The 22,045-nt window shown below is 44.1% G+C and overlaps 1 protein-coding gene and 1 non-coding gene across 2 annotated transcripts; one reads left to right on the forward strand and one right to left on the reverse strand.

The window, feature by feature from the left end:
• Positions 1 to 2,307: 2,307 nt before the first annotated feature.
• Positions 2,308 to 2,409, reverse strand: LOC115893721. Its single transcript, XR_004053781.1, has one exon. It is a non-coding gene; the product is annotated as a U6 spliceosomal RNA (small nuclear RNA).
• A 16,614-nt stretch (positions 2,410 to 19,023) lies between these two features.
• Positions 19,024 to 20,495, forward strand: LOC104664715 (NADH dehydrogenase [ubiquinone] iron-sulfur protein 2, mitochondrial-like). Its single transcript, XM_010366308.2, is given in 1 exon segment — positions 19,024 to 20,495. A coding segment is annotated over 1 exon segment (1,239 nt). The 5' UTR covers positions 19,024 to 19,075; the 3' UTR covers positions 20,315 to 20,495.
• Positions 20,496 to 22,045: the final 1,550 nt, after the last annotated feature.

Consider the following 22,045-nt stretch of genomic DNA (forward strand, 5'->3'; position numbering starts at 1 on the left):
ACCTTCCAGCGGGACAAGATGTGGAGGTGGACGATAGTGATTTTAATGATCCTGACTCTGTAGGCCTAGGTTAATGTGTATTTGTGTCTAAATTTTTGACAAAAAAAATTTAAAAAGTAAAAAAAAAGTTTAAAGGCCAGGCACAGTGGCTCATTCCTGTAGTTGTAGTACAGGAATGTACTACAACTAAGAAGTAGTTCCTGTAGTTGTAGTACAGGAATGTACTACAACTAAGAAGCGTCACTTAGGCCAGGAGTTTGAGAACAGTCTGGGTAACACAGTGAGATCCCATTTCTAAAAAAAATTAAAAATTAAAAATTAAACAAAACTAGCTGAGCATGTTGGTGCACTCCCGTAGTCTCAGCTACTTAGGAGGTTGGGGTGACAGGATTGCTTGAACCCAGCAGTTTGTGGTTACAGTGAGCTATGATTGCACCATTGCATGCCAGTTTGGGACAGAGAAAGACCCTGTCTCAAATTTTAAAAAATAAATTAAATTAAATTAAAAAATTTAAAACTAGAAATAGCTTATAGAATAAGGATATAAAGAAATAATTTTTTTTTATAGCTGTATAATGTGTGTTTTAAGCTAAGTGGGTTTTTTTTTTTTTTTTTTTTTTTTTCTTTGAGAAGGTCTTGCTCTATCACAGGCTGGAGTGCAGTGGAGTGATCATGTCTCACTGCAGCCTCGACCTCCCGAGCTCAAGCAATCCTTTTGCCTCAGGCTCCTGAATAGCTGGGACTACAGGCACGCAACACCATGCTCGGATTGTTTTTGATTTTTTCTTTTTTTTAAGTGGAGATGAGGTCTATGTTGTCCAGGCTGGTCTCAAACACTTGAGCTCAAGCAATCCTCTCACCTCAGCCTCTCAAAGTACTGGGATTACAGGTATGAGCCACTGCATCCAGCCCATGATTGTATTTTCAAATTCAAATGCTGGGGCTTTATATTAAGACTTGAAATAAGGTAGTTTTAGTCCTCCAACTTTGTTCTTCATGAAAGTTGTGTGGGCTATTCAAGGTCTTTGAACTTCCATATGAATTTTAGAATCAGCTTGTCAATTTCTTACAAAACAGCATACTATGATGTTGACTGAGATTATGTTGAATCTATAGGTAAATTTGGGGAAAACTGACATCTTAACAATATTAAGGCTAGGCGTGGTGGCTCACAACTGTAATCCCAGCACTTTGGGCGGCCGAGGCAGGTGGATCCCGAGGTCAGGAGCTCGAGACCAGCCTGACCAATGTGGTGGAACTCCGTCTCTATTAAAAATACAAAAATTAGTCAGATGTGGTGGCATGCGCCTGTAGTCCCACCTACTCAGGAGGTTGAGACAAGAGAATTGCTTGAACATGAGAGGTGGAGGTTGCAGTGAGCTGAGACTGTGCCACTATACTCCAGCCTGGGTGACAGAGCAAGACTGTCTCAAAAAAAAAAAAAGTATATATATATATGTGTGTATATGTATATATGCATGTGTATATATGTGTGTGTGTATATATATATACTTCCAACACACAAGATAATGCCTATTTAGGTGTTCTTACTCTTCTCTAAGCAATATTTTGTAGTTTTTGTTATGCCTTTCTTACATATTTTGTCTTTTTTTTTTTTTTTTTTGAGATGGAGTTTCACTCTTATTGCCCAGGCTCGAGTGCAGTGGTGCAATCTCAGCTCACTGCAACTTCTGCCTCCTGGGTTCAAGCAGTTCTTCTGCTCTCAGCCTCCTAGCTGGGATTACAGGCGTGCGCTACCACACCTGGCTAATTTTGTACTTTTAGTAGAGAGGGGTTTCTCCATGTTGGTAGGGCTGGTCTCAAACTCCCGACCTCAGGTGATCCGCCCAGCTCAGCCTCCCAAAGTGCTGGGATTACAGGTTGAGCCACTGCACCCGGCCTTGTCTCATTTTTCCTAAGTACTTCATTTTGATGCTATTGAACATAGTATAGTATTCTTTGTTGCTAGTATGTAGAAATAAAACTGATTTTTGTATATTGAACTTGTATCTTACAAACTTAGTAGCTCTGGTTAACAGCTTTGTGTGTAGATCTCATAGAATTTTCAACATAGACGAATTTATCATCTGTAAATAAAGATCATTTTTTTCTTCCTTTCCAATCTTGATGCCTCTCTTTTTCTTTCCCTTGCCTGATTCCACTGACCAGAACCTCCAGGACATGGAGCTATGATGAGAGTGGACCATTAAGTATGATGTTAACTGCAGGATTCCTACAGATGCCCCTTAAGAGGTTGAGAGAAGTTCTTTTATTCCTAGTTTGCTGAGTGGTTGTTTTGTTTTTTAAAAAAATATGAAACGCTTCACAAATGTGTCATCCTTGCACGGGGTCATGTTAGTCTTCTCTATATCATTCTAGATTTAGCATATGTGCTGCCAAAGCAAACACTTGTTTATTTTCAAGAGAGAAAGTCTCAGGCTAGGCAGAGTGGCTCATGCCTGTAATCCCAGTATTTTAGGGGGCAGTGTTGGGAGGACTGCTTGAGCCCAGGACTTCGAGACCAGTATGGGCAATATGGTGAAACCCCATCTCTATGAAAAATTTTAAAAAATTAAGCATGGTGGTACACACCTGTAGTCCCAGCTACTCAGGAGTCTGAGGTGGGAGGATCACTGAAGGTTGCAGTAAGATGTGATTGCACCACTGTACTACAGCCTGGATGACAGAAAGACCCTGTCTCAAAAAAATAATACAATTTTTAAAATAGCATCTCACTCTGTTGCCCAGTCTGAAGTGCAGTGACACAATCATAGCTCACTGCAGCTTCCAACTTCTGGGCTTGAGCAATCTTCACGCCTCAGCCTCCTGAGTAGCTGGGACTACAGGTGTGTTGCTACCATGCCTTTTTTTTTTTTTTTTTTTGGAGACGGGGTGCGGGTATCTCCCTATGTTGCCCAAGCTGGTCTTGAACTCCTGGCCTCAAGTGATCCTCCCACCTCGGCTTCCCAAAGTGCTGGGATTACAGGTGTAAGCCACCACACCCAGCCACTGAGTGTTTTTATAAGTAATGAATGCTGCCAACTGTCAAATGTTTTTTGTATGTCATAGAGATGATATAATTTTTCTTTTTTTGGTTTGTTATCATGGTAAATTAATTTTGTAATCTTAAACCAATCCTGCATCCCTGGAATAATAAAACCTAGTGATGATATGTTATCTTTCAAATATATTATTGTGTTTCATTTGCTAAAAATAAATTAAGGATGTTTGCATCGATGTTCATGAGGGATGTTAGTTGGAAGTTGTGGTTTTTTTCTCCGTTGTCATCTGGTTTCAGTATCAGGGTAATTATGACCTCAGAGAATGAATTGGAGAGATTTTGTGTAGAAATGGTGGTTTTTTAATTCTTAATATTTGATAGAATTCACTAGTGAAGTCATCTGGGCCTAGTTTTTTCTGTGGGAAATTTAACGACAAGTTCAATTTCTCTAGTTCACACATGGCTACTTAAGCTGCTTTTCCTTGTGTGAGCTTTTGTGTCTTTCAAGGAATTTGTCCGTTTCATCTAAGTTGTCAAATGTATCAGTAAATCATTTATGGTTTCCCCTTACCACTCTTTTAATGTCTGTGGATGCTGTAGTTGATATGCCTGAACTCATGCCTGAAGTTGATAATTTGTGTCTTCTCTCTTCTTTTCCTGATCAGTGTGGCTAGAGATTTAGAAATTTTATTGATCTTAAATAATATTTTTTTTTTTTTTTTTGAGACGGAGTTGCGCTCTATAGCTGAGGCTGGAGTGCGGTGGCCCAATCTTGTCTCACTGCAACCTCTCTCTGCCTTTCGGTTTCAAGCAATTCTCCTGCCTCAGCCTAAGTAGTTGGGATTACAGGTGCCTGCCACTACAGCCGGCTCATTTTTATATTTTTAGTGGAGATGGGATTTCACCATGTTGGTCAGGCTGGTCTCAAACTCCTGACCTCAAGTAGTCCACCTGCCTTGGCCTCCCAAAGTGCTGGAATTACAAGCATGAGCCACCATGCCTGGCCTGATTTTTAATAATTTTTAGATTAACCAATTATTTTTGATTAATTTTCTTGATCTTAATGATTTTTGATTAATTGATTAGCTTGATTTTCTATTTGTTCTATCAGTTATTGAGGAAGGGTTGTTAAACCTCTAGCTAAAATTGTGGATTAATTTCTTCTAATTCTTTCTCTTCTTTATGGATTTTGAAGTTGTTTTTGGATGCATAAACATTTAGGATTGCTATGTCTCCTCAATGAATTGACCTGTTTTTCATTATAAAATAATCTTTTTGTATCTGGTAATTTTATTTACCCTGAAACTTATTTTGTCTGATATTAACAAAGTCACTTCAGATTTTTTTGGCTAGTGTTAACATAGTATATATCTTTTTTATCTTTTTGCTTTTAATCTACTTGTCTTTATATTTGAAGTGGATTTCAGGCCAGGTACAGTGCTGGCTCATGCCTATAATCTCAGCACTTTGGGAGGCTGAGGCAGGAGAGTTGCCTGAGCCTAGGATTTCGAGATGAGTCTGGGCAACATAACAAGACACCATCTTCATCAAAGACAAAAAAAGCAAAGTTGAGGCCAGGTTCAGTGACTGACACCTGTAACCCCAGCAGTTTGGGAGGCCAAGGCAGGCAGATCACTTGAGGTCAGGAGTTTGAGACTAGCCTGATCAACATGGTGGAACCCCGTCCCCGTGTCTACTAAAAATACAAAAATGAGCCAGGCATGGTGGTGCATACCTGTAATCTCAGCTACTCGAGAGGCTGAGGCAGGAGAATTGCTCGAGTCCAGGTGATGGAGGTTGCAGTGAGCCAAGATGGAGTCACTGCACTCCAGCCTGGGCAACAGAGGGAAACTCCATCTTAAAAAAAAAAAAAAAAAAAAAAGTGAAGTTGGCTTTTTACATAGTATACAGTTTGGCCACTTTTAAAATACAATTTAATAATTTTTGCCTTTTAATTGGGAGTGTTCAGACCATTTAAGTTTAATGTGATTATTATACGGTTATGTGTAAGTCTTAACATACTATTTGTGCTGTATTTATCCCATCTCTTCTTTGTTCCGTTTTTACTTTTTTCTGCCTTTTTTGGCATTCTTTTTTTCTTGAGTCAGGATTTTGCTCTGTCACCCAGGCTGGAGTGCAGTGACACAGTCATGGCTCACTGCAGCCTCAACCTTTCAGGCTCAAGTGAGCCTCTCACCTCAGCCTCCGGAGTAGCTGGGACCACAGGCACACACCACCATGTTGTGCTAATTTTCTTATTTTTAGTACAGACAGGGTTTCCCCATGTTGCCCAGGCTGGTCTCAAACTCCTGAGCTCAAGTGATCTGCCTGCCTCGACCTCCGAAAGTGCTGGGATTACAGGCATCAGTCACCTCGCCCAGTGAGCTTTTCTGGCATTATTTCTTAAGATTCTATTTAATCGCCGGGCGCGGTGGCTCAAGCCTGTAATCCCAGCACTTTGGGAGGCCGAGACGGGCGGATCACGAGGTCAGGAGATCGAGACCATCCTGCCTAACACGGTGAAACCCCGTCTCTACTAAAAAAATACAAAAAACTAGCCGGGCGTGGTGGCGGGCGCCTGTAGTCCCAGCTACTAGGGAGGCTGAGGCAGGAGAATGGCGTAAACCCGGGAGGCGGAGCTTGCAGTGAGCTGAGATCCGGCTGCACTCCAGCCTGGGCGACAGAGCGAGACTCCATCTCAAAAAAAAAAAAAAAAAAAAAAAGATTCTATTTAATCTCCTTTGTTGGCTTTTTAGCTGAAACTCTTTGGATTCGTGTTTCAGTGGTTGCTTTATACCACACATCTTTAACTTATCAAAGTCTACCTTTAAGTGCTATCATGCCACTTCATGTATAGTATAAAAAACTTACAATAGGCTGGGTGCAGTGTTTCATGCCTTCCTATAGTTTGGCTCTGTGTCTCCACCCAAATCTCATGTTGAATTGTAATCCCCAGTGTTGAGGGAGGGACCTGGTGGTAGGTGATTGGATCATGGGGGCAGATTTCTGCCTTGTTGTTCTCATGATAGTGGGTTCTCACAAGATCTGGTTGCTTGAAAGCACGTAGCATTTCCCTTTGCTCACTATCCTGCCAGGTGAAGACATGCTTGCTTCCCATTTGCCCTTCCACCATGATTGTAAATTTCCTGAGGCCTCCCCAGCCATGCTTTCGGTACAGCCTGTGAAACTGTGAGTCAACTAAACCTCTTTTCTTCAGAAATTACAGTCTCAGGTAGATCTTGATAGCAGTGTGAGAACAGACTAATATGTGCCTGTAATCCCAGTGCTCTGAGAGGCCAAACGGATCGCTTGATCCCAGAAATTCAAGACCAGACTGGGCAATGTGGCAAAACCACATCTCTACAAAAAATACAAAAATAGCTGGGCATGGTGGTGCACACCGGTAGTCCCAGCTACTTGGGAGGCTGAGGAAAGAAGATTGCTTGAGCCTGGGAGGTCAAAGCTGCAGTGAGCTATGATTGTGCCAGCCTGTGCAACAAGTGAGACACTGTCTCAAAACTTACAATAGGGAATTTCCATTTCTTTCTTTCCAGTCTTTAGGCTACTGTCATGCATTTACTTTTATACGAACTCCACAGCAAATTCTTATTTTTGCTTAAACAATTACCTAATCTAGCAATGCCTTCTGGGTATCTACCCAGATGATCTGAAAGTTTATTGAAGGGATGTCTGCACATACATGTTCGTTGCAGCACTATTCACAATAGTTTATGAAATCACCCTGGCCTGGCGTGGTGGCTCACACCTTTAATCCCAGCACTCTGGGAGGCCGAGACGAGCATATTGCCTGAGCTCAGGAGTTCGAGACCAGCCCGAGCAACATAGTGAAACCTTGTCTCCACTAAAATACAAAAAAAATTAGCTGGGTGTGGTGGCGCACATCTGTAATCCCAGCTACTGAGGAAGCTAAGGCATGAGAATTGCTTGAACCCAGGAGGCAGAGGTTGCAGTGAGCTGAGATTGTACTACCGCACTCCAGCCTGAGTGACAGAGCAAAACTCTCTCAAAAAAAAAGAAAGAAAGAAAAGAAAAGAAATTACCCTAACTGTCCATCAACAGATGAACAAAGAAAATGTGATATGTATATACTGTGGAATACTATTCAGTCATTCAAAAGAAGGAAATTGTGTTATTTGTGACAATATGAATAGAACTGGAGAACATTATGCTAAGTGAAATAAGCTAGACATGGAAAGACAAATACCACATGTTCTCACTTATATGTGGAATCTAAAACAGTTGAACTCATAGAAGCAAAGAGGGTGGTTACAGAGGCTGGGACTGTGGAGAATGGGGAGAGGAAGTGTACAAAATCTCAGAAGAGGAATATGGGGTTTTCTTAGTTCTATTACACAGCATGGTGAATATATTTAATAGAATATTGTACATTTCAAAACTGCTGAGAGCAAAACATTAAATGTTCTCACCACAAAAAAAGTTAAGTATTTGAAGTGATGCATATGCTAACTAGCTTAATTTTTCCACATTGCATTCATAAATCATATCACTTTCTACTTCACAAATCTATACAATTATAAATTGCCAATTTACAAAGTAAAAAAATTACTTAAGTGTAAAGAAATAATTAAATGTGTATTTATCCATGTAGTTTCCATTTCCAGTGATCTGCATTCACCTTTGTGTATTTCCAGCTTTTCTGACATCATTTTCCTTCTGCCTGAAGCACTTCGACATCTTAGTTCCCTTTTTCTTCTGCCACGTCTTATCTGCTTTTATTCCTATTCAATGTTTCATCTCATTTTAATTTTAATATCTGGAAGTTCACCTTGGGTATTTAAAATATTTCTGTGTCTCTACTTAACATTCTTAATTTTTCCTTTACTTTCCTTATCATACGGAATAGTTACAACTTTTTTTTTGAGACAGTCTCGCTGTTGCCAGGCTGGAGTGCAGTGGCACCATCTCGGCTCACTGCCACCTCTGCCTTCCAGGATCAAGCAATTCTCCTGCCTCAGTCTCCTGAGTAGCTGGGACTGTAGGCGTGCACCACCACCACCAGTTAATTTTTGTATTTTTAGTAGAGATCGGGTTTCACCATGTTGGCCAGGATGGTCTCAATCTCTTGATCTTGTGATCCACCCGCCTTGGCCTCCCAAAGTGCTGGGATTACAGGTGTGAGCCACGGTGCCCAGCCTATAACTATTTTAATGTCCTTGTCTATTAATACTGTCATCTGTGTCATTTCTGGCTCATTTCTAGTTTCAATTTACTTGAAATTTTCTCTTCATGATGGCTCCCAGTTTCTTGCTTCTTTGCATGCCTGTCGACTTTTTATTGGCTGCAATACATCATTTGTGCTAGTTTTGAAAATTATTTTGTGTGACATTTTTGTATTCATATAAACTATTTTGAATTTTGTTCTGGGACACAGTTAAATCCTTTGAAAAAAGTTTGACTGTTTCTGGTCTTGTTTCGTTAGGCAGAACCAGAGTGACATTTAGTCTGGGGCTAATTTTCCCCACTGCTGAGGCAGAACCCTTCTGAGTACTTTATTCAATATCCCACAAGGTTTCCACTCTGATGTTGGCAAAGAAAAACTATTCCTGGCCCTACATGAGCTGATCTGATGGTTTCCACTGATCCTTTTGGGTGGTTCCTTCCCCAGCCTCAGCATTTTCCTCACAGGTATGCACTGATTGGTACTCAGATTAATTACGACTCTAAATCTTCTGGGTGCAATCTCAATTTCTCTCCCCAACCTGCACTCTTTTCTTTCTAGAACTTTGACCTGTGAATTCCAGTCTAGGCCTCCCAGACGTCCAGCTCCATCTCCTCGCTTCAGGAAAGCTGCCGGGCTGCTCCTCAGCTCTTCCTTCTTTGTGCTGCAGGCTGCAAACTCTTCTGACAGTAAAATAGGGCAATCGTTAGGGCTCATCTCATTTGCTTCCTCTCCCTCAGGGATCACTAGTAATGGAAAACAATGACAAAACCAGTCCCAGAGCTCCCAAAAGTCTTAATACTTAGGTTTAAATCTAACGAAGCATATATAGGATTGAAAGCTGCAAACTACAAAATGCTGATGAAATAAATCAAACAAGACCCAAATAATAGACAGACATACTGTGTTCATGGTTTGGAATACTTGAGATACACACACACACACACACACACACGCACACATAGTTAACATGACAATTCTATCCCGGGCGCGGTGGCTCACGCCTGTAATCCCAGTACTTTGGGAGGCCAAGGTGGGCGGATGACGAGGTCAGGAGATTGTGACTATCCTGGCTAACATGGTGAAACTCCGTCTCCACTAAAAAATAATAATAATAATAATAAAATACAAAAAATTAGCCAGGTGTGGTGGCAGGCGCCTATAGTACCAGCTACTTGGAAGGCTGAGGCAGGAGAATGGCGTGAACCCGGGAGGCAGAGCTTGCAGTGAGCTGAGATCGCACCACTGCACTCCAGCTGGGTGACAGAGTGAGACTCCGTCTCAAAAAAAAAAAAAAAAAAAAAAAAAAAAAGGATAATCTTTCAACAGATAGTGCCGCAACAACTGGACATCAGTATGCAAAAAAAGGAAGACGACAAAGATCCTCAGTGTATACCATAAGCTTTATATAAGTATTAACCAAATACGCAGCACAGACTTAAATGCAAAACGATGAAACTCTTAGAAGAAAACATAAGAGGCTGGGCGCAGTGGCCCACACCTGTAATCTCAGCACTTTGGGAGGCCAAGGTGGGCAGATCACTTGAGGTCAAGAGTTCAAGACCAGCCTGGTCAATACGGTGAAACCCCATCTCCACGAATACAAAAATTGGCCAGGCATGGTGGCACACGCCTGTAATCCCAGGTACTCAGAGGCTGAGGCAGGAGGATAGCTTGAACTCGGGAGGTGGAGGTTGCACTGAGCCAAGATCACATCACTGCATTCCAGCCTGGGCGTCAGAGCAAAAAGAAAACGTGAAGAGAAAATGATACGGCTTAGGAAAAGAATACAACTATGACGCCAAAATCATGGTCTCTAAAGGAAAAAATTGATGAAATAGACCTTATCAAAGTGTTTTCATCAAAATTTTTGCTCTGTAAAAGACACTTAAGAAAATGAAATAAGACATTGACTAGAAAAAAAAATTTGTAAGTCACCTATTCAGAGAGGAATCTGGGAAGATGGCATGGCAGGAAGCACCAGGAATCTGTGTCCCCACCTAGACAACAATTGCATGGCATAATCTGTCTGGTGTAACTATTTTAGAACTCTGGAGTCTATTAAAGGCTTGTGACTTCCAAGGTGAAGGCTTGGACTGGTAAATTACAGTTAATTTCAGTCCATCTTAGTTCTTAGCACAATGGCTACTACCCATCCCTGACCCCCATGGCATGCAGCTGTGCACGTATTTCTGGAGCATCCTGCACACAGCTTGCAGGAGCCAGGGTGAGCAAAAAGGGTCCCATCCTCCAATGATCACAGATCTATGCTCTCACTGCTGAGTGCTGCTTCTGATCTCAGAGGTGCTTCTTTTTGAGAGGGAGTCTTACTCTGTCGCCCAACCTGGAGTGCAATGGTGTGATCTCGGCTCACTGCAACCTCCAACTCCCAGGTTCAAGCGATTCTACCTCAGCCTCCTGAGTAGCTAGGACTACAGGCGTGCACCACCATACCCTGCTAGTTTTAAATTTTTATTAGCGATGTGGTTTCCCCACGTAGGCCAGGTTAGTCTCAAACTCCCGACCTCAAGTGATCCACCCGCCTCAACCCTCCAAAGTGCTATGATTACACGCATGAGCCACGGTGCCTGGCCCACAGTGGTGCTCCTCATCAGAAGCGCAGGAGGCCACTATTGCTGCATCTCCTCCAGTTGTTGCAAGCTCCGCCCCCTCTGGCTGAAATGACTTCCAGGGGATTTAAAGGGCTAATGCTCTCTCCCTCCCACCTTCATTTTTCTTTTTATTCCCCTTTGGGAGCCAGACATTAAACACTGTAACTTTCTTCAACACTTCTTTATTTTTTGAGACGTAGTCTCACTCTGTTGTCAGACTGGAGTGCACTGGTGCAGTCTCGTCTCACTGCAACCTCTGCCTCCCAGGTTCAAGCGATTCTCCCTCAGCCTCCCCAGTAGGCGGGACTACAGGCTCAAGCCACCACGCCCAGAAAATTTTATTTTTGTATTTTTAGTAGAAATGGGATTTAACCATGTTGGCCAAGATGGTCTTGATCTCTTGACCTCGTGATCCACCAGCCTCCGCCTCCCAAAGTGCTAGGATTACAGGACTGAGCCACCGCGCCTGGCCTAGAACATTTATTTTTAAACTGCACATGAGAAAATGAGTAAGTGATCACACATACCCAAGGCTCGGAAGATATCTGAGAAAACCTTAAGTTTACACCCCGGCCTGATTCTTGACACAGGCTACATCAAATAAACAAAATACAAAAGTAACAAAAACCAATAAACCCTGGATAAGCGAGAGAGTATGATTTCCAGAGTTACAATTATGAAATTCAATTGTCCAATGTTTAACAAAACACAAACCACACAAACAGAAAACATAGCCTATTCGAAGGTTAAAGAAAACCACAAATAAACTGTCCCTGAAAGAGTTTTGGCAAGTGTACTAGAAAAAGGCTTTAAAGCAACTGTCTTAACGATGCTCAGAAAACTACAGGGGGATATGGAGTAAGTCAAGAGAAAGATATATAAACAAAACGGAAATATCAGCAAAAATAAAATCTAAAGGCCGGGCGCGGTGGCTCAAGCCTGTAAACCCAGCACTTTGGGAGGCCGAGACGGGCGGATCACGAGGTCAGGATCACTCCGTCTCAAAAAAAATAAATAAATAAATAAAATAAAATAAAATAAAATCTAAAAGAAACCAAAATAATTTCCAGAGCTGAAAAACAACTGAAATGAAAAATAACTAGAGGGCAAATTTGAAGGCAGATTTAAACAGGCAGAAGAATCAATGAACTTGAACATAGAACAACAGAAATGATCAAATCTAAAGAACAGAAAAAAGCCTGAAGAAAAATGAACAGAGCTTAAGGGATCTTGAGATACCATCAAGTAGACCAACACAGGCACTGTGGGAGTCACAGAAAGAGAAGAGAAAGAAGCATAAGCAGGGAGGAGGACGGCTTGAACCCAGGAGTGCGAGACAAGTTTAGGCAACATGGCAAAACCCCATCTCTAAAAAAACAAATAAAAAATTAAGTGTGCATTGTGGTGCATCCCTGTAATCCTAGCTTAGTTACTTGGGAGGTTGAGGTGGGAGAATCACCTGAGCCCAGGAGTTAACTGCTTCAGCAAGCTATGATCACGCTGTGTCCACAATTGGTGGGTTCTTAGTCTCGCTGACTTCAAAACTGAAGCCACAGACCCTTCCAATGAGTAATACAATTCTTACAGATGGTAGTCCGGAGTTTCTTCCTTCAGACGTTCAGACAGGTCTGGAGCCTCTTTCCTCTGACAGGTTCGTGGTCTCGCTGACCAGAGTAAAGCTACAGACCTCCCTGGTGTTGCAGCTCTTAAGAGCAGCGCGTCTGGAATTATTCATTCTTCCCGGGGGGCGGGGGGTCTTGTTGTCACTGGCTTCAAAAACGAAGCCACACACTTCTGCAATGAGTGTCACAACTCATAAACGTAGTCTTGACCCAAGAAAACAGCAGTAGCTACAATCAACAGCATAAAAAGTCACTGCAAGGTGCCCAAAAATAAACCCCGCCCCACCAGCTTTTAGTCCCTTATCTGGCCCCACCCACATCCTGCTGATTGGTCCATTTTACAGAGAGCTGATTGGTCCATTTTACAGCGTGCTGATTGGCCCATTTTACAAAGAGCTGATTGGTCCATTTTTGACAGAGTGCTGATTGGTGTATTTACAAACCCTGAGCTAGACACAGAGTGCTGATTGGTGCGTTTACAATCCCTTAGCTAGACATAAAAGTTCCCCAAGTCCCCATTAGACTTAGAAGCCCAGCTGGCTTCACCTAGAAGATTTTACACAAGGACAATAGACGGAGCTGCCTGCCAGTCCCGAGTCGTGCCAGCGCTCTTCAGCCCTTGGGCCCGTGGAGCAGCGGGCGGCGCCCGTCGGGGAGGCTCGGGCGGCTGGGGAGTCCACCGTGGTGGGGGCGGTCTCGGTCATGGCGGGCTGCAGGTCCCGAGCCTTGCCCCGCGGGGAGGCAGCTGAGGCCCGTCAGAACTCGAGCACAGTGCCGGCCCGCCGGCATCCTCTGCAGTTGCTGGCCCGGGTGCTAAGCCCATTACTGCCCTGGGCCGGCGACCCCGGCCGGCCGCTCCGTGTGCGGGACTCGCGCCCGCTGGAACTCGCGCTGGCCTACGAGCGCCGCTCGCAGCCCCGGTTCCCCCCGCGCTTCTCCCTCCACACCTCCCCGCAAGCAGAGGGAGGCGGTTCCGGCCTCGGCCAGCCCAGGGAGGGGCTCCCACAGTGCCGTGGTGGGCTGAAGGGCTCCTCAAGCTCTGCCAGAGTGGACGCCCAGGCCGCGGAGGCGCCGAGAGCGAGGGCTGCTAGCACGTTGCCACCTCTCAACGCCACTGCACTCTAGCCTGGATGATAAAGTGAGAATCTGTTTCCAAAGAGAGAATCAGGTGGGTGTAGTGCTCATGCTTTTGGGAGGGTGAGGCAAAAGAAGAATCACCTGAGCTGCAGAGTTTGAGACCAGCTTGGGCAACATAGTGAGACCTTGTTTCTACAAAAAGTAGGCAGATGTAGATGGCACACACGTATAGTCCCAGCTACTTGGGAAGCTGAGGTGAGAGGACTGCTTGAGCCCAGGAGGTTGAAGCTACAGTGAGCTATGATTGTGCCACTGCACTCCAGCCTAGGGGGCAGAATAAGACCCTGTCTCAAAAATTAAATTCAATTGGCCGGATGCAGCGGCTGACACCTGTAATCCCGGCACTTTGGGAGCCCGAGGTGGGTGGATCACCTGAAGTCAGGAGTTCACGACCACCTTGGACAACATGGTGAAACCCCATCTTTACTAAAAATACAAAAATTAGCCAGGTGTGGAGACATGTGCCTGCAGTCCCAGCTACTCGGGAGGCGGAGGCAGAAGAATCACCAGTAGGTGGAGGTTGCAGTGAGCCAAGATAGTGCCACTGCCTTCCAGCCTGGGTGACAGAGCAAGACTCCATCTCAAAAAAGTAAAAAAATCAAATTATTAAAACTAAGAGGGAGTCACACCAAGACACATTATAGTTAAACTTTTGAGGCCAGGCACGGCGGCTCACGCCTGTAATTCCAGCATTTTGAGAGGCCAAGGCAGGTGGATCACCTGAGGTCAGGAGTTTGAGACAAGCCTGACCAACATGGAGAAACTCCATCTCTACTAAAAATAGAAAATTAGCAGCGGTGGTGGAGCATGCCTGTAATCCCAGCTACTCAGGAGGCTGAGCCAGGAGGATCACTTGAACCTGGGAGGTAGACGTTGCAGTGAGTCGAGATCGCACCATTACACTCCAGCCTGGGCAAAACAAGAGCAAAACTCCTTCTCAAATAATAATAATAATAATTAAACTTTTTTTTTTTTTGAGATGGAGTCTCGCTCTGTGACCCAGGTTGGAGTGCAGTGGCACGATCTCGGCTCACTGCAAGCTCCGCCTCCTGGGTTCATGCCATTCTTCTGCCTCAGCCTCCCAAGTAGCTGGGACTACAGGCACCCGCCACCACGCCCGGCTAATTTTTTGTATTTTTAGTAAAGATAGGGTTTTACCGTGTTAGCCAGGATGGTCTTGATCTCCTGACCTTGTGATCTACCTGCCTCGACCTCCCAAGACATTTTCAAACAAAAGAAAAAAACAGCCGGGCGTGGTGGCTCACGCCTGTAATCCCAGCACTTTGGGAGGCTAAGGTGGGTGGATCATGAGGTCAAGAGATCGAGACCACATCCTGGCCAATATGGTGAAACGCCATCTCTACTAAAAATACAAGAATCAGCAGGGCACAGTGGTGCGCACCTGTAATCACAGCTACTTGGGAGGCTGAGGCAGGAGAATCACTTGAACCCAGGAGGCGGAGGTTGCAGTGAGGTGAGATCACACTATTGCATTCCAACCTAGCGACAGAGTGAGACTCCGTCTCAAAAAAAGTAAAAAATAAAATAAAATAAAGCAAAAACAAAAAAAATCTGTCTACCAAGAATCCTATATTCGGTAAAACTCTTTCAAAAGTGAAGAATACATGCTCAGCTGAAGAGCCAATGCAGTGAAGCTTCCATCTGTGGGATTATGACTGCATGCCTCTAAATCAAAATTTTACCCAGGCAGAATAATGTGATAGTACTGCAGAACCTTGGTTGGCCTCAGATAGCTGGTCCTCTGTCATGCTGCCAGTGCCTCATCTGGTGCTGGGACCCAAGTCCAGTACAGTGAACTCCTCATCCTATGAAATGGGGCATGGCCAGAAATGGGCTGTCCTCACCTGCCCATCATGGAGTGCACATTCACGGAGAACCTGGTACTAAACCATTCATAGACAACCTGCTTGTGGGTCAGGATTTTGTACATAGCCGAGCAACTCCCTCACTGTGATCTATTTAAAGTCAGCCCTCAAGATAAGGGTTTATAAAAGAAAGGAATCAATAATATAAAAATTTTTGAGACAAGGTCTTGCTCTGTCACCCAGGTTGGAGTGGAGCGGCATGATCATAGCTCACTATAGCCTCAACCTACTGGGCTCAAGCGATCCTCCAATCTCAGCCTCCTGAGGACTACAGCTGGGACTACAGACATGTGCCAAGCCCAGCTAATTTTTTTTTCTTTTTTGTAGAGTGGGGTTTTGCCATGTTGTCCAGGCTGGTCTCTAACTCCTGAGCTCAAGCAATCTGCCCACCTGGCCTCTCAAAGTGTTAGGATTACAGGCATGAGCCACTACACCAAGCCCATAAATAATATTTTTAAGAAGATAAAAGAAAAATATAAGAAAAGCAAAAGAGGCCAGTTACAATAGCTCATACCTATAATCCCAATACTTTGGAGGACAAAGAAGGAAGATGACTTGAGTCCAGGATTTCGAGACCAGCGTGGGCAACATAGTGAGACCCTATCTCTACAAAATTAAAGGCCATGCGTTGTGATGCATGTCTGTAATCCTAGCTACTCAGAAGGCTAAGGTGGGAGGATTTCTTGAGCCCAGGAGGTTGAGGTTATAGTGAGCTGTGATTACGCCACTGTACTCCAGCCTGGGTGACAGAGCGAGGCCCTGTCTCTAAACAAAAAGAAGAAAGAAAAAGAAAAAAAAGTGAAGAAGAAAACTCAAGGAGTTGATAACCAGTAAACCTGCTCTGCAAGATACGCTTAAGGGAGTCCTGCAGGTGAAACGAAAGGACACTAGACAGTGACTTGAAACTGTATGAAGTAAAGATCTCAATAGAGGCAAATCTATGAGCAATTATAAAAGCTAGTACTATTGTAACTCTACTTTTGGTTTTCTACAGAATTTAAAAGACTATTACACTTCAAAAAACAATCAGTATTGGCCCGGTGCAGTGACTCACATCTGTAATCTCAGCACTTTTGGAGGCCAAGGCAGGCAAATCACCTGAGGTCAGGAGTTCAAGACCAGCCTGGCCAACATGGTGAAACCCTGTCTCTACTAAAAATACAAAATTTAGCTGGGCATGGTGGTGGGTGCCTGTAATCCCAGGTACTCGGGAGGCTAACGCAGGAGAATCACTTGAACCTGGGAGGCAGAGGTTTCTATGAGCCGAGATCGGGCCACTGCTCTCCAGCTTGGGCAACAAGAGTGAGACAGACTCTGTCTCAAAATAAATAAATAAATAATAAATAAATAAAATAAAAATCAGTACAATAATTAATTGATTAAACCAAGAACTAATCTAAAGCTAGTATTACTGTAACTGGTTTGTAACTACACATTTTGTTTGCTATATATTTAAGACACTAACTTTTTAAAAATTATTGTCAGTTTAAGCTTTGGGGCATAGAATGTATAAAGATACAATTTTATGACATCAACAACCACAAGAAAAAGAGATGGCGCTGTAAAAGAGCAGAGTTTTTATATGATACTGAAGTTGACTTGGTATAAATTCAAACCAAAGTGTTATAACTTTAGGATGTTGATACAGTTTGGCTGTGTCCCTACCCAAATATCATCTTGAATTGTAGTTCCTACAATCCCCATTTGTCATGGGAGGGACCTGGTGGAAAGTAACCACCCATGGGGATGGTTACCTCCAAGTTGCTGTTCTCATGATAGTGAGTGAGTTCTCACGAGATCTGACAGTTTTATAAGGGGCCTTTCCCCCTTTTGCTCAGCACTTCTCCTTGCTGCCAACACGTGAAGAAGGACATGTTTGCTTCCCCTTCCACCCATGACTGTAAGTTTCCTGAGGCCTCCCAGCCATGGTGAAGTGTGAGTCAATTAAGCCTCTTTCCTTTATAAATTACCCAGTCTTGGGTATGTCTTTGTTAGCAGCGTGAGAACGAACTAATACAGATGTTAAATGTAATCATTTTCATGTAATCATTGTTAATGTTAAATGTTAATTATGTTAAATTATGTTAAATGTTTAACATAATTGTTTAACATAATTTAATGTTAAATGTAATCATTATAATCATAAAATAGCTATAGAATATACACAGAATAAAATGAGAAGAAATTCAAACATTTTACTATTTAAAAAAAATAACCAAACACACACAAAAAAGCTTGTAATGCAGGAAATGAGGTCTAGAAAAGCTATGAAGCATATAGAGGACAAATAGCAAAACAACAGCAGTACATCTCTCCTTATGCACTGAGAAGACATCACCCCTGGATATTCTTGCCACAAATGCACAACTTGAATCTACTCGCAAGGAAACACCAGATAACCCACACAGAAGGACATTCTGCAAGTCAAGACCACAAAATCAAAGGCACTAAAAGACATGACAACTAAATGCATCTTGTGATCTTGGATTGGCTGCTGGACTGGGGGAAAAGCATGTATCAAATTATAGTATTGTATTGCTGGTGAGTTTCCAGATTCTGATAACTACCAAAGTGATTATGTAAGAGAACAACCATTTTGGAAATATACACTGAAGTACTTGGGGGTGCAGAGATGGGGTGTTTCTAACATAACCTCACATGATTCAAATCATCTTCATAATTATTGGAGTCTGTATTTGTGGGTTCACCTCTAGCTAAATTTATTTGTAACAAAATCAATACTTGGGCCCTTCTGTGGGCATTTGAAAGCCAGTGCATACAAAGTGGTGAAAAATTGGTGTCTCCGGAGACTAAAGTCACCTGCTGAGGTGAAGCAGCCAGCACTCATCTCCCTGTTTCAGCTCTCCGATCCGTAAACAAGTGTCCTTTTCACGGTCTATTTAGTGTCACGTTTTTCACAGTTTTGTGCTTCTTCTTGGTGATTTCACCATTTAAAATGGCCCCCATGCAGTGCTGAGGCTGTCTAGTGTTCCCACGATCAAGAAAGCTACATGTGTCTTTGGTAGAAAATATCCACATTAGATAAGCTTCATTCAGGCATGAGTTTTAGCACTCATTGACCCCCATGGCCACGTGGGGTCAATGTCAGTGGATCAACAATATGTATTAAATAAGGTGTATTTAGGCCGGGCACAGGGGTTCACACCTGTAATCCCAGCACTCTGGGAGGCTGAGGCAGGTAGATCACCTGAGGTCGGGAGTTTAAGATCAGGCTGGCCAACATAGTGAATGAAACCTTGTCTCTACTAAAAATACAAAAATTAGCTGGGTTTTTTTTTTGGGCACGCACCTGTAATCCCAGCTACTCAGGAGGCTGAGGCAAGACAATCACTTGTCTTGTGTGATGGGGGTTGCAGTGATCAAGATGGTGCCACTGCACTCCAGCCTGGGCGACAGAGTGACTCTGTCTCAAAAAATAATAACGATAATAAAAATCACTTCCGTCCCGAACGGAACCCAAGATGGCTGCGCTCTTGCTGAGACACGTTGGTCGTCATTGCCTCCGAGCCCACTTTAGCCCTCAGCTCTGTATCAGAAAAGGTGTTGGGCAGTGGCAGCCAGATGTGGAATGGGCACAGTAGTTTGGGGGAGCTGTTATGTACCCAAGAAAAGAAACACCCCACTGGAAGCCTCCACCTTGGAATGATGTGAACCCTCCAAAGGACACAATGGTGAAGAACATGACCCTGAACTTTGGGCCCCAACACCCAGCAGTGCATGGTGTCCTGCGACTAGTGATGGAATTGAATGGGGAGATGGTGCGGAAGTGTGATCCTCACATTGGGCTCCTGCACCGAGGCACTGAGAAGCTCATTGAATACAAGACCTATCTTCAGGCCCTTCCACACTTTGACCGGCTAGATTTTGTGTCCATGATGTGTAATGAATAGGCCTATTCTCTAGCTGTGGAGAAGTTGCTAAACATCCGGCCTCCTCCCCGGGCACAGTGGATCCGAGTGCTGTTTGGAGAAATCACATGGCTGTTGAACCACATCATGGCTGTGACCACACATGCCCTGGATCTTGGGGCCATGATCCCTTTCTTCTGGCTGTTTGAAGAAAGGGAGAAGATGTTTGAGTTCTACGAGCGATTGTCTGGAGCCCGAATGCATGCTGCTTATATCCGGCCAGGAAGATTGCACCAGGACCTACCCCTTGGGCTTATGGATGACATTTATGAGTTTTCTAAGAACGTCTCTCTTTGGCTTGATGAGTTGGAGGAGATGCTGACCAACAATAGGATCTGGCGAAATCGGACAATTGACATTGGGGCTGTAACAGCAGAAGCAGCACTTAACTATGGCTTTAGTGGAGTGATGCTTCGGGGCTCAGGCATCCAGTGGGACCTGCGGAAGACCCAGCCCTATAATGTTTACAACCAGGTTGACTTTGATGTTCCTGTTGGTTCTCGAGGGGACTGCTATGATAGGTGCCTATGCCAGGTGGAGGAGATGCGCCAGTCCCTGAGAATTATCGCACAGTGTCTAAACAAGATGCCTCCTGGGGAGATCAAGGTTGATGATGCCAAAGTGTCTCCACCTAAGCGAGCAGAGATGAAGACTTCCATGGAGTCACTGATTCATCACTTTAAGTTGTATACTGAGGGCTACCAAGTTCCTCCAGGAGCCACATATACTGCCATTGAGGCTCCCAAGGGAGAGTTGAGGGTATACCCGGTATCTGATGGCAGCAGCCGCCCTTATCGATGCAAGATCAAGGCTCCTGGTTTTGCCCATCTGGCTGGTTTGGACAAGATGTCTAAGGGACACATGTTGGCAGATGTCGTTGCCATCATAGGTACCCAAGATATTGTATTTGGAGAAGTAGATCAGTGAGCAGGGGAGCAGCGTTTGATCCCCCCGCCTATCAGCTTCTTCTGTGGAGCCTGTCCCTCACTGGAAATTGGCCTGTGTGTGTGTGTGTACATGTTCATGTACACTTGGCTGTCAGGCTTTCTGTGCATGTACTAAAAAAGGAGAAATTACAAAAATTAGCCGCCTTGCAGCCCTTAGGCCTAAAATAATAATAATAATAATAATAATAATAATAATCAATCAATAAGGTGTCTTTAAACAAAAGCACACTTTTTTTAAAAAAGGTCATGTATTGATCAGTTGATGAAAATGTTGTAGCCAGAGGCTCACAGGAACCTGACCCTGTCTTCCCCTAAAAGCAATGATCCAGTATTTGCAGCAACTCTGTAACTACTGTGAAGAGGGAGTATGTAAATAGTTGGCAAATTTGAATAATGTGTATATAGGAGTTTCTCATACTAGTCTTTTTTTCTGTAAGTTTGGAATTATATAAAAATAAAACATTACCCCCAAAACAGGACTGTGTCACTCCTGGCATCTTGTTATACTTGGAATAAAATCCAAGGTCTTTAGCAAAAACTGAGAGGCTCCCACGTGTTCCAGCTTCTGCCTTTTCCCCAACTTCATTTCTTGCTCACCACGCTCCAGCACCTGCAGTCTCCTGGCACTCCCCAGGAGAACACACCAAGCTCTTTCTCACCTCTGCATTTACTCGTCCTTCTGCTTGGGACACTTTGACTCAAGTCCTTGGCATGACTAGGTCTTTCTCACCTGTTAGGTCTCAGCTTCCATGTCATCTGCTTGGAGAGTTTGACATCAGCCACTCCATCTAAGGGAGGTGCCATTCACCATCTCGGCAGCCAGCTTACTTCTCTCATCCTCCTTGTCACAGTCCCTAATTCTTTTGTTACTTTGTTTTTGTTTTCATTTTTGTTTTTGAGACAGAGTCTTGCTCTGTCGCCCAGGCTGGAGTGCAATGGCGCAATCTCAGCTCACTGCAACCTCTGCCTCCCGGATTCAAGCGATTCTCCTGCCTCAGCCTCCCGAGTAGCTGGGATTACAGGTGTATACCACCATGCCCAGCTAATTTTTGTATTTTTAGTAGAGACGGGATTTCATCATGTTGGCCAGACTGGTCTTGAACTCCTGACCTCAAGTGATCCACCCACTTCAGCCTCCCAAAGTGCTGGGATTACAGGTGTGAGCCACTATGCTCGACCCCCAATTCTTTGGATTCTTTGTTTATTTGGTTATTGTCCCTCACCCGCCTTGGGCCGTATGGTCCATGAGGACAGGGGTCTTGTCTCTTATCCACCGCTGTTTCCCCAGGGCCCAGCTCATCACAGGGGCAAAGTTGAAATTGAGAACGAGACTCTCCCTGGGAGAGGGATTAGGTAAACTTGGATCCAATGACCACCCCGGGGCTTGGGAGCAGAGTTGTACCAGAAATAACCCCTGTGGAGGCTGAGGGCATGGTTGGTAGAGACAAAAAAGTGGTGAATCGGGCAGACCCCATGAAAGGCGTCTAGTCCAACCCGCTGTGCATTCAGCCCCTCCACAGGGATGCTGAGTGTTGATGGAGATGGTCTTGTGGTGGTGCAGATGGTTCCAGAAGCTCACAGTTCACCAGGCCCCTGACCCCCAACCCTTTGGGAAGGGCGTCTCCATTTTCCTAGGCTGCTCTCTGCTTCTCCATCGAGGCCTTCTCCACTCTCCTCAAGTTGTTCATCTCCTCCTCAGCCACCCTCACCC

This window comes from Rhinopithecus roxellana, chromosome 15 (assembly GCF_007565055.1).
Source record: "Rhinopithecus roxellana isolate Shanxi Qingling chromosome 15, ASM756505v1, whole genome shotgun sequence".
Lineage (NCBI taxonomy): Eukaryota > Metazoa > Chordata > Mammalia > Primates > Cercopithecidae > Rhinopithecus > Rhinopithecus roxellana.